General features: G+C 44.0%; 2 protein-coding genes across 3 annotated transcripts; one reads left to right on the forward strand and one right to left on the reverse strand.

The window, feature by feature from the left end:
• Positions 1-723: 723 nt before the first annotated feature.
• Positions 724-3,326, reverse strand: LOC127647600 (GTPase IMAP family member 7-like). The gene is made up of 2 exons (XM_052131957.1): positions 2,869-3,326; positions 724-2,301 (listed from the first exon to the last, which is right to left on the reverse strand). The coding sequence occupies exon 2, from the start codon at positions 2,294-2,296 to the stop codon at positions 1,439-1,441; it is 858 nt and encodes a 285-aa protein (XP_051987917.1). The 5' UTR covers positions 2,297-2,301; positions 2,869-3,326; the 3' UTR covers positions 724-1,438.
• Positions 3,327-3,484: 158 nt separating this feature from the next.
• Positions 3,485-11,604, forward strand: LOC127647580 (glycine-rich protein 1-like). 2 transcript variants are annotated; one of them, XM_052131910.1, is made up of 3 exons: positions 3,485-3,881; positions 4,274-4,315; positions 9,866-11,604. In XM_052131910.1, the coding sequence occupies exons 1-3, from the start codon at positions 3,866-3,868 to the stop codon at positions 11,467-11,469; spliced, it is 1,662 nt and encodes a 553-aa protein (XP_051987870.1). In that variant the 5' UTR covers positions 3,485-3,865; the 3' UTR covers positions 11,470-11,604. The 2 variants fall into 2 exon arrangements, with proteins under 2 accessions (XP_051987870.1, XP_051987871.1); XM_052131911.1 differs by having other exon boundaries at positions 4,277-4,315.
• Positions 11,605-12,193: the final 589 nt, after the last annotated feature.

Here is a 12,193-nt window from a genome sequence, read left to right on the forward strand (position 1 = left end):
ATGTTGTATTAACACGGAACTCGAATTCACAATGGCATTACTCTTAACCAACCCCATGGGGCATCCTCTGTAAAATTATATTTTAATACTATTTATTTTCATTCAACTACATTTATCAACTAAAACGGAGTTCATATTTGAATCGATAGTTTAATAATTGGAGCTTGACATGATGTTCTTTAGAATAATAAATGCAGCCTAAAACAATTCAGTAAAATTAAAAACAAATTTCCAAAAAATATTATTCAACATGAAATAGTCAAGTATTGGGAACATGTCTTAAGTTTTTTATTTTTTGCTCAATATGAACTTTTTACCTTCACAAAGATATTTTAATTTAACATATTTTGTCTGTGAATAAATATGATGTCAGGAAGCTAAATGCATAATAATAATAATTACAAAATGCGGTTTTAGATGGAGTATAACACTAAAGGACGTGTAAACTGCTCATAAACAAAGATCAGCTCTACTGTATACTATAAACATAATACCGGTGAAAATATGGAAAAACAAACCTTTTATATTTTTTCATTATTGCATATTGATATTAAAATGAAAACACAAACATACATATAAAAATACAGTTTATTATTTGGACTAGAGTAGATTTTGCAACACAGTGTTTCACAATAACATTTAGGACATTAGGCATTTTCTTCTATTAATGTTTCCCAAAGCAGCATGTATACCGCTCATTAGATGAATGCTTCCACTTCCTGTCTTGTTGTATTTCTACTTATAAAAGCACCTATGTTCTGATAAACTTTTTACACTTGCTCTTCAAATTTTCACGGCACAGCTTCCTTGGTCTAGGGGCATGGGAAGGTGTGTAACAAGTGTTTTTGGAGAGAGTGCAAAAGTGATCCTGTCCCAGAGTAACCACAGATCACAACAACATGTGATATAGTAAAAATATAACAACGTTTATTAAAGAAAACAGTGGGATAAACAGAACTTCACAAGTGGAACCGGCCAAAATAACAACAAAAGACATTCTTCCTAAAGGGGTTTAGAAAGTGACTTATCAAAAAGGAAAAGAAAAGAAAACACAAATCACTTCCCTAACTCCCTCTCTAAATAATCCCACAACACAAACAACTTAAATAGATTCAAATTGTGATAAAACTGGGGTAATGAACTTGAAGTTACACGTTCAACTGTAAGGCATTACCCAAAGGAATATAAACATTAAACTACTACAAATGGCAATTCTGTTAATCAACTCTACTTAAAGACAACTGACAAGACTGTTGTCTTACTCACGTTAGCACACAACAATTGAAAAACTGGGACCAAGAGATAGAATAACTAGTGCAGGAGAAAATATTCTGTGTGTGTCTCTGTGTGTGAAGAGAGTTGTGGGACTCTTATAGTCTCCATTCCTGGACTGAGCCAATCATGGGTGATGAGCAACAGATGGGCCTCATTATCCTGCTTAAATGGAGAGCGAAAGGGACAAGGAAATACACAGGGACACACAACACACAGTAAACCACATCAAACATATCACTAACACAATGATATAATATACGTCCCTCAGGACGTAACACAACTGTTTAATTTTCAGTTCTTTCTCCTGCCCTGATTCTTTCAGTTTCTGAATGATCTCCTCCAGTTGAGACTTTTCTTCATTATGTACAGTTGTTAATTCCAGTATCTTCTGATTGTACTGGTGTTTTAGCTCTTCTTCTTTCTCCTTCAGCATTTTTTCCACACCCTGAAACACGTCACCGGTGTAATATTTATCCCCGTTCATCTGTAACATGTTAGTGACTTTATCCAGGAACTCCAACACCTGACTGCGCTCATGCATTTTTGTGTTGTCAAACACATGATACCGTCCTCCACATGATTCTACAAGCTCTTTTAAGTCTTCTCCTGCCTCTTCCAGTGTCTCTTCAATGCTTTGTGTGAGTTCATCTCCGTGAGTGAAGAGGATGATGGTGTGTTGATCTGCTTCTTCTCCAAATATGGCTCTGATCTTCTCCACTGAGAGTCTCTCTTCTTCTGTGAATGGACCCAGCTGAATGACCAGGATGATGGCGTGAGGTCCTGGTGCCGTCATGTTCACACATTTACTGATGTCCTTTATCATCTCTTTCTCTGAGAGTGAAGTATCAAAGAGTCCTGGACAGTCCACCAGTTCCAGCTGATGATCTGCAACGTCTCCGGTCTCCTTCCAGCACTCTTTAGTGATGGATGAAGCACTTTTAGCATCTCTGAAGACTCTTCTGCCCAGGATAGTGTTTGCTGAAGAACTTTTACCGGCTCCAGTTCTTCCTATCAGCACCATGTACACTAAGCAATGAAGTAAAACAAATAATTAAAAAATGAGCTGCTTTGCATAATGCAATTGTTTATCAATTTAAAAAAAGCAACTCATAATATCTTAATATCTCCATGACATTACTTAGTGATCTGGATTCCAACTCACGACTCCAGGTGTGATAGTCAGCGTCAATACTCGCTGAGATACCCAGAGCCCGAGCCACTTGATTTTTAACAAAGAGCCACTTGAGGCTCGCAAGCCATAAGCCCCCGACCCCTGATCTAACCGGACTAACAGGACCTCCTCCTCCCCAGTGCATTCTGTTATAACTGTGAGTTTAATTTGTGTGTTCAGGATGTAACAGGCATCTCACTGTATATATGCTCAGCAAAGCAAAACTTTGTGAAATTCATATAGTATATTTACTATTCAAATGATTATTGCAAACCCAATACTTGACGTGCACATCCCTACATCTATACATAAATTCAACAGTAATATAAATGTATTTTTAAGATGTAGTTCAAAATACACAATTACTGAGCTGTATGGTAAGGACACACAATAAATACTTCAGAAGAAAAGATGATCTTTACCTTATTTTTCTGGATCTTGTGAGTGACCTAGTGTGGGAACCTGTCAGTCATGTGCACACGCCCTTACGTTTCCATAGAAACTAGATTTACTATGACATTTGTTCAGTGTTGCGGTAAGGACTCAAAAGTGTGGGACAGGCACATTTAGATTAAACAAAATATATAAATGATCACTGAACAACAACAACAAAAATATAACTATTATTTATTATAATTTTTTAGACGAACTAAGACATTTTCGTTTCTGAAATACACAGTATGTTTTTATAGTGATATGAAATCTTATATGCCAATATATTGTAAGTTTGATTTTCCAGTTCATGACCTTTTTTTTTTTATTGCCAAAAAAAGGATACAAATCACCAGTGACTTATCAAAATATACATAACAATTTTCAAACATAATATGTAAACAAAATATAAGAAATTTGCCAGGGGAATCCAGTTCATGACCTCGCGTGAAAGGAGACCGACTCGATTGCGTCATTCTCAGTGCGTCATGGGCGGTTACTCCGAGTCACGTGTCGTGGTTTACGTTCTCTGATTGGTGGATCTTTTTCTGCTGTATCATGGGTAATGTAGTTGTATACTATGAATTTCGCTATCAAACACAATTTTTTAACAATGAACCTGAAATAATGCAGACAGATAGATTCAACAGAAGCATATTATACCATCGATGAATCTCGTAGCTCACTGTAGGTCTGCCTTTGAAGGTTTATAAGTTATCATTAAAATTCGTCTATGGGATAAATTAATGTGATTTTTACTTCTGGGTCAGACTGTTGCGCTCTTTGTTTTTCTGTCACCAGATGTGGAAGAATATAGCTTAAAGCAGACTGTGAAAGTCGCTAAAATGATCACTGATCATTAGATGGTTATTTTAGGGACAAAACGTCGCTAAATTGGCAACATTGAGTGACGCGGGTGAGCTTCTTCATCCAGGAAACATTTCTGTTGTTTATTCTTTCGATTTCGAAACTTCAGAGTGCTGAAAAATGGCGTCCAGTTCAGGTAAGAATCACTTTAGATGTCTTCTCATCAGTCTTTATGAAATATAATCACCTTTGTTCATTCGTATAGTTCATCATTATATTTCACCATGTTTATATGAATTGCATATTGAATAATCGTTAAAAAGAGATAAAATATATTGCGTAGCCTACCATTGTGCTTTTATTTTACTAAGAGTATGCTTGTGTTTGGACAGATGTATAAAACATCGATGTATTTTGTGTTGATTTTATGTATTTGTTTTTTCCACTTTAGAGAGTTTTAGAAGTCTATTTTTATATTAACTATAACTATTAAAAGTGAAAAATTATTACATTGGAGTATTTTTTCTTAAATGAATATTCTGAAAGTATAATCACAGTAATTTCACTTATGTCATTAATGTCTTTCAGCAGCAGTTGGCAGACACAGTCCAGAGTTTAAGCGTCCCAACAGTAAGTGCATTAAAAGACAGACAGTGTGTGATGTTAATACAGTATGTAAAATATGACGTATTTACAAGAGAGTCTTATATGATTGGCGTATTATTTATAGGGATGAACCGATAACAATTTTCTCTTCCGATATCGGAAATCTCAGTATTTCCCGATCCGATACCAGTGTTGTTGTTGTTTTGCATAATCAGTTTATAATATTTTTACATTATTGTGTGTAACTCAAATTGAAAAATGATTGACAGGCAGAAAGCGTCTGTTAACAGAGTCTAGAGCTGTCACAGAGATTGTGAGATATCTCAACACGCTTATTTCATCAGTATCTTTCAGCAAGTATAAAATATGTTTATTAATGTGTACAGACATGGAAGAATAAAGGTGAATCTTAAACAATATTCATCAGTGTTTACTTGTTGCATCAATGACATCACATTGTTGGTTATTGGATCGATAAATTGATCCAGATCGATGGATTGTCACACCCCTAATCAATGCAGCAAGTCCTACAGATATGAAAATGAACTATATTACAGTTCATTATGTTTATTTTTAATAATACATTGAACTGTTGTTATCGTTTTACAGTTGCTGCAGTTTAATAAAAATAAGCCACTTGAGTTCATGTGTAACAGAGATAAAGACTTTGCTAAAATCACTAATGATGGGAAGATCGATTCTTTCTGACAGTTTCAGTGAATAAATACAAAAAATCAGTTCAGCAATTCTTTTACATCATTACATACATAATGACGTCACTAGTATGCATTGCTAACATCATCGTGGACTACACTTTCAAACATATTCAAATAAAGACATTTAAAAATGCTCCACACCGCTGCGAAGCACCGCCGGGTATGTCAAAAATAACCGTCCCTTTGGTGCCCCTAGCACGGAGATTGGATGCGTGGCTTTCACTTCCCAACCCATCTCGCTGGCTGGCCCGGACCATCCGACTCGGTTACGCAATTCAGTTTGCCAGGCCCCCGCCCCCCTTCACGGGCGTCCGCTTTACCGCAGTGCACGGCCAACATGCCAAATTCCTGCGCGCGGAGATCGCTACTCTTTTACTCAAAGACGCGATAGAGCCTGTCCCTCCAACCGAAATGAAGAAGGGTTTCTACAGCCCTTACTTCATTGTACCCAAAAAAGGCGGCGGCTTACGACCAATCTTGGACCTGCGAGTTTTCAATCGTGCACTGCTCAAACTCCCGTTCAAAATGCTCATGCACAGATGTATCTTGACAAGCGTCCAGCACCTAGATTGGTTCGCAGCGGTAGACCTGAAGGACGTGTACTTCCACGTCTCAATTTTGCCTTGACACCGAACCTTTCTACGGTTCGCGTTCGACGGCCAGGCGTTTCAGTACAAAGTCCTCCCCTTCGGCATGTCTCTGTCTTCACGAAAGTCGCAGAGGCAGCTCTTGCCCCGCTCCGAGATGCCGGCATCCGCATACTCAATTACTTCGACGACTGGCTCATACTAGCCCACTCCCAAGAGTTACTATGCGCTCACAGAGACCAGGTGCTCAGGCACCTCAGCCGTTTGGGGCTTCAGGTCAACCGAGAAAAGTGCAAGCTCACCACGGTCCAGAGCATCTCTTTTCTCGGCATGGAGTTAGACTCAGTCTCAATGTCCGCACGTCTCACCAACGAGCGTGCGCAGTCGGTGCTGAAATGCCTCGCCAAATTCAGGCCAGGCACGACGGTCCCTCTAAAACTCTTCCAGAGGCTCCTGGGGCATATAGCATCCTCCGCCGCGACCACGCCGCTGGGGTTGATGCATATGAGACCGATTCAGCACTGGCTTCAGACTCGAGTCCTGAGACGAGCATGGCGCCACGGCACGCACCGTGTGACAATCACCCCTGCCTGCCGAAAAATACTAAAACCCTGGACAGACCTCTGCTTTCTACGGGCAGGAGTGCCCCTGCAGCAGGTGTCCCGATGCATCCTGATCACTACCGACGCCTCCAGATTGGGTTGGGGTGCAGTGTGCAACGGGCACGCAGCCGCGGGCCGTTGGAGAGGGGCCCTGCTGCGCTGGCATATCAATTGCCTAGAGTTTTTGTCTGTTTTTTTTTGCCCTGCGGCGGTTTCTACCGTTAATTCGAGACAAACATGTCCTAATCAGGTCAGACAGCACCACTGCGGTAGCGTACATAAATCGCCAAGGCGGCGTACGCTCCCGCCACATGTCACGACTCGCCCGTCGTCTCCTCCTTTGGAGCCAGCAGCAACTCAGGTCGCTGCGTGCCACTCACATTCCCGGCAAGCTGGTAGCGGTAGCGGACGCACTGTTATGACAAAGCTTACCCAGCGGAGAGTGGAGGCTCCACCCCAGTCGGTCCAGCTGATTTGTGAACTGTTCGGCAGAGCCCAGGTAGACCTGCTTGCCTCCCGAGAGACCTCCCACTGTCCGCTCTGGTATGGCCGATTAGAGGCTTCCCTTGGGACAGATGCGCCCGCGTTGCTACGCAAGTATGCATTTCCCCCAGTGAGCCTTCTTGCACAGGTGCTGTGCAAGGTCATGGAGGATAAGGAACAAGTCACTAGTGGCTCCCTACTGGCCCAACCGGGCCTGGTTCTCGGACCTCGTGCTCCTCGCGACAGCCCCTCCCTGGTGAATCCCCCTGAGGAAGGACCTTCTTTCTCAGGGTCAGGGCACGCTCTGGAATACGCATCCAGACCTTTGGAAACGCCACGTCTGGTCCCTGGACGGGACGCGGAAGATCTAGCTGGTCTACCACCTACCGTCGTAGACACGATCAACCAAGCCAGAGCCCCTTCTACCAGGCAGCTTTACGCTCAGAAGTGGTGCTTGTTTGCAGATTGGTGTTCTTCCAGGGCGGAAGACCCACAGAGGTGCGCAGTTAGGTCGGTGCTCTTATTCCTGCAAGAGAGGCTGGAGGGGAGGCTGTCCCCTTCCACCCTAAAGGTGTATGTCGCTGCTATCGCGGCTCACCACAACGCAGTAGACGACAAGTCCCTTGGTAAGCACGACTTAATCATCAGGTTCCTAAGAGGCGCCCGGAGGTTAAATCTCTCCCGGCCAAGCCTGTTCCCCTCCTGGGACCACTCAGTAGTCCTCACGGGCCTCCAGAGACCTCCCTTCGAGCCACTAGAATCAGTTGGACTCAGGGCCCTCTCTCTTAAGACTGCCCTGCTGATCGCGCTCGCCTCCATCAAGAGGGTCGGGGACCTGCAAGCATTCTCTGTCAGCGACACTTGCCTGGAGTTTGGTCCGGCAGACACTCATGTGATCCTAAGACCGTGACCGGGCTACGTGCCCAAGGTTCCTACCACGCCCTTCAGAGACCAGGTAGTGAACCTGCAAGCGCTGCCCCGGGAGGAGGCAGACCCAGCCCCTTCGTTGCTGTGTCCGGTACGTGGTTTGCATACCTACCTGGACCGCATGCAGAGCTTTAGACGCTCTGAGCAGCTCTTTGTATGCTTTGGGGGACAGCAAAAAGGAAACGCTGTCTCCAAACAGAAGCTTTCTCACTGGGTTGTAGATGCCATTTCATTGGCTTATCACACCCAGGCCGTGCCCCCCCCCTTGCGGGTCCGAGCTCACACGACAAGGAGTGTTGCGTCCTCGTGGGCACTGGCCAAGGGTACCTCCCTGGCAGACATTTGTAGAGCAGCGGGTTGGGCGACACCCAACACCTTTGCAAGATACTACAATCTCAGGGTTGAGTCAGTTTCATCCCGTGTTTTCTCAGGTCCGAGCCAGTATAACTCTGTAACACGCTGGTGGGCTGGCCGTTGTGAATCGCTTTCATATACGCCCTTTCCCTCGCTTGAGGTAAAACAGTGCGTTTTACTTGGGTAAGTTTTGGCTGCCCCCCAGTCGCCGTGTGTAGCAACTCCACCATCTTTGAGGCTGGATCTGCCACCGCGCCACTTCCACGTGTCGCCTAAAAACACATGTGATGTATTCACCACCGTACCTCCCCAGTTGGGCAGGGGTGGTCTCCGCAGGGTCTTTTCCCCCCTGGAAGAATGGGAATTGGGTAAGACCCCCTTCCCTCAGTGCGTGTAAGGGCCCTGGCTGTCTATTGCTCTATGCGAGAAACATAGAGAGAAAAGAGGCCCAGCCAGGCTTGGCCCATTCCCATGTTGGCAAGCGTTGCCTTGTTCCCCTGCCTAGGGTAACCATAAGGATTCCGACGACTTTTCTGGGGCATTGGGGAAGGGCACGTGCAGTCTGACACAGCTGGTCGTATGGCACGTAACAAATACCTGCCCGCTCCTGTGTCAGCAGAACACGTACACGGCTCAGCACATGGCGGATTTAAATTGGACCCCTAGTGTTGCTTCTCCGACACAACGTGGAGAGAGCAACAGACGGAGAACGTCTAGGCTGTAACCTCCGTTCCATGATGGAGGGAACGAGACGTTGTGTCTTCCCGGCCACGTTGCTGAGCCGGACCGCTGTAGAGATCAGAACCATTTCCGGCTCCTCAGAAAAATCCTGAATGAACTCTAGTATTTGCCTCGCCTTTATACCCGTATGTCCGGGGGCGGGGTATGCAAATACTGTCTGCCAACTTCTCATTGGCCTTTTTTCAATGGATCAGAGGCATATTCGGCGCTCAAGAGAGACCCCTAGTATCGCTTCTCCGACACAACGTCTCATTCCCTCCATCAGGGAACAGAGGTTACATCCGTAACCTAGATGTTTTGCTAGCTGACTAAACACTGTACGTGATGACTTAATATGCTCACTCCATGCATTTGAATCATCATGTCGTCAAGATAAGCGTCAGAATGCGTCTGGTGGACAACACATTCCGAAGGCCATAACCGAGTATTTTAAAAAGTTATATTGTGTGAAAAACACAAAAATCTCTGAAGCATGGGCTGTTTAAGACAGTGGCCCATAACCCTTTAACTGGTCCAGTTTTGTCACAAACGAAGCTGCACCAACACAATCTACAAAATCCTCCATCATTGACACAGTGAAGGAATCAGGTTTCATGACACTTCACCTTCCTGTAATCAGATTAAAACCTGACCAACCCGCCTGGTTTAGGCACAATAAGACAGGGGGGAACTCCACGGACTAGAACTCGGCATTGCAAGACCGTGTTCTAGCAGGTACTCTTCCTCTCTCATCTCACGGGTTCACGAGATGCGGATGTTGCTTGATAGGCGATTTAATTTATCTCAATATCGTGGAATAACACGTCCGTTAGAGAGGGACTCCATTTCAAGGAGTGTCAAGTATGTCCGAGAGACAGGTCATGATTGAGTAATGTGTGGATCAGTGTTGACTCGAGACGCAAACTCTTTCAAACAATTCAGTCCGATTTCGAGAGCTGGTTTGACTTGTGCACTGAAAAAACGTTTCAATAGAATAATTAGTTTATGAACCGGACATCACTAAAAATCACTATATTTTCCTTTACTGTTATATATCATAGCAGATTATGCTTCTCATAAGTGTATTGACATTGAGATTTCAATATAAAATGGGAATAATGGCATTTTTATGGTGATCTCCAAACTGTGTATTTAGGGTTTTCTTTTCTTTCTTTCTTTCTTTAGTGAACTTGACAAGAATTGTACTCCTGGGTGAAAGTGGCGTTGGAAAGAGCGCCGCTGGAAACACAATACTGGGACAGAAAGTGTTTAAATCTCAGATGAGCAGAAGTTCAGTGACCAGAAAATGTTCAGAGAATCACGGCAATGTTTCAGGCAGAAATGTGTCTGTAGTTGATACACCTGGATTATTTGACACAGACATGAAACCTGAAGATTTCGTGACTGAGATTGGGAGAAGTGTTTATTTATCCAGTCCTGGACCGCACGCTTTTCTCATCGTGTTTCCTCTGAATATGAGATTCATTCAGCAGTATGAGAAGATTCTTTCTATGATTGAAACACTGTTTGGAAAAGAAGTGTTAAAATACTCCATCATTCTCTTCACTTATGGAGATCTGTTGAAAGGACAGAGTATTGATAAACTCATTGAGGAGAACAGTGCATTAACATCTCTAGTTCAGCAGTGTGGAGGCGGATATCACGTGTTTAATAATGAAGATCAGAATAACAGAGATCTGGTGACTGAACTACTGCAGAAGATTGACACAATGATACAGCAGAATGGAGGAGGACATTACACTCATCAGATGTATCAAGATGCTCAGAGATTTAAACAAGAGGAAGAGAAGAGACGGAGAGAGGAAGATGAGAGAAGACACCAGGAGGAGAGACAAATACAAAAGAGGATTGAGAGAATGAGGGAGGAGATGGAGGAAAACTTAAGAGAAGAGTTAGAAGATAAATCTACATCACACAGTCAGAAGGAAGCAAGCAGTGGATCTAAATCCTTTTTTTCCAAGTTAAAGGACTATATTTATGCAAATGGCAGTGGAGCTGTTGCTGGAGCTGTTGCTGCTGTAGCTGTTGCTGCTGGAGCTGCTGGAGCTGTTGCTGCTGGAGCTGTTGGTGGAGCTGGAGCTGTTGGTGGAGCTGCTGGAGCTCTTTGTGGAGCTGCTGCTGCTGGAGCTGTTGGTGGAGCTGCTGCTGCTGCTGGAGCAGTTATTGGAGCAGTTATTGGAGCTGTTATTGGAGCTGTTATTGGGGCTGTTGCTGCTGCTACTGGAGCTGTTGGTGGAGCTGGAGCTGTTGGTGGAGCTGCTGGAGCTGTTGGTGGAGTTGCTTTAGCTGGAGTTCGTTGTCGAGCTTCTGCTGCTGGAGCTATTGGTGGAGCTGCTGCTGCTGGAGCTGTTCGTGGAGCTGCTCCTGCTGGAGCTGTTGGTGGAGCTGTTGCTGCTGGAGCTGTTATTGGAGCTGTTATTGGAGCTGTTATTGGAGCTGTTATTGGAGCTGTTCGTGGAGCTGCTGCTGGAGCTGTTCGTGGAGCTGCTGCTGGAGATGTTGGTGGAGCTGCTGCTGGAGATGTTGGTGGAGCTGCTGCTGGAGATGTTGGTGGAGCTGCTGCTGGAGATGTTGCTGGAGCTGCTGCTGGAGATGTTCGTGGAGCTGTTGATGGTACTTTTGATGGTGAAGCTGCTGCTGGAGATGTTCGTGGAGCTGCTGCTGGAGCTGTTGGTGGAGCTGCTGCTGCTGGAGATGTTCGTGGAACTGCTGCTGGAGATGTTCGTGGAGCTGTTGATGGTACTTTTGATGGTGAAACTGTCGACTGACCCTGTTCATGGAGCCAGTGGTGTGCACAGACCGCAGTATGGACGGGGGCAGAAGGATGAATAAATGGCACTGATTTGATATAGGGACAAACCACAAACCAGCGACAGGTTGTTGGGTGCCCAAGGCTCATTAAGCACGAGGGCAATGAAGTCTGTCCCTTCTGTTTTGACTCGTGTACTGTATTTATGTGTGTGCATTTTCCATTTCCCCATTTGATTTTTATCTAGTTGCAAATAAACATGAAATCTTTGTCTAAGTGTCCTTAAAGCTGCACTATGAAATATTTTTAGGTTAAAAATGAAAAAAAAAAAAAATATCCATTATTGAGTGAGAACATAACAAATCAGCGTTCAAACCCGTCATTGCCTTACCCAGATTTACAACACTAAGCCTACTAAAATTATTTGATTTATGAGTATTTATAACATTGCTATAGTTTCGAGATTCGCTTAGAGTGTGTGTGTGTGTGTGTGTGTATATGTATGTGTTTGTTTGTGCGTGTGTGTGCGTTTGTGTTTGTTTGTGCGTGTGTGTGCGTTTGTGTTTGTTTGTACGCATGTGTGCGCGTGTGTGTGTGTCTGCCACTGTTTTCTCATCTTTTTCACCTCAGTTGCAGAAATGCACAAATGAACACTTTCCATTGTCCTTTAGTCTGTTTAAAACACTATAGGTACAATTTACTGCAAGGTATTCCCCGTGAAATGTATAATCTAATGTAAAATA

This window comes from Xyrauchen texanus, chromosome 8 (genome assembly GCF_025860055.1).
Source record: "Xyrauchen texanus isolate HMW12.3.18 chromosome 8, RBS_HiC_50CHRs, whole genome shotgun sequence".
In the NCBI taxonomy this organism is placed as follows: domain Eukaryota; kingdom Metazoa; phylum Chordata; class Actinopteri; order Cypriniformes; family Catostomidae; genus Xyrauchen; species Xyrauchen texanus.

Bases quoted from the DNA above. Each gene is read 5' to 3' on its own strand.
- LOC127647600 (XM_052131957.1), bottom strand. From the start codon at position 2,296: ATGGTGCTGATAGGAAGAACTGGAGCCGGTAAAAGTTCTTCAGCAAAC.
- LOC127647580 (XM_052131910.1), top strand. The intron at 4,316-9,865 runs GTAAGTGCATTA...TTCTTTCTTTAG, and splicing joins AGAGTTTAAGCGTCCCAACA to TGAACTTGACAAGAATTGTA.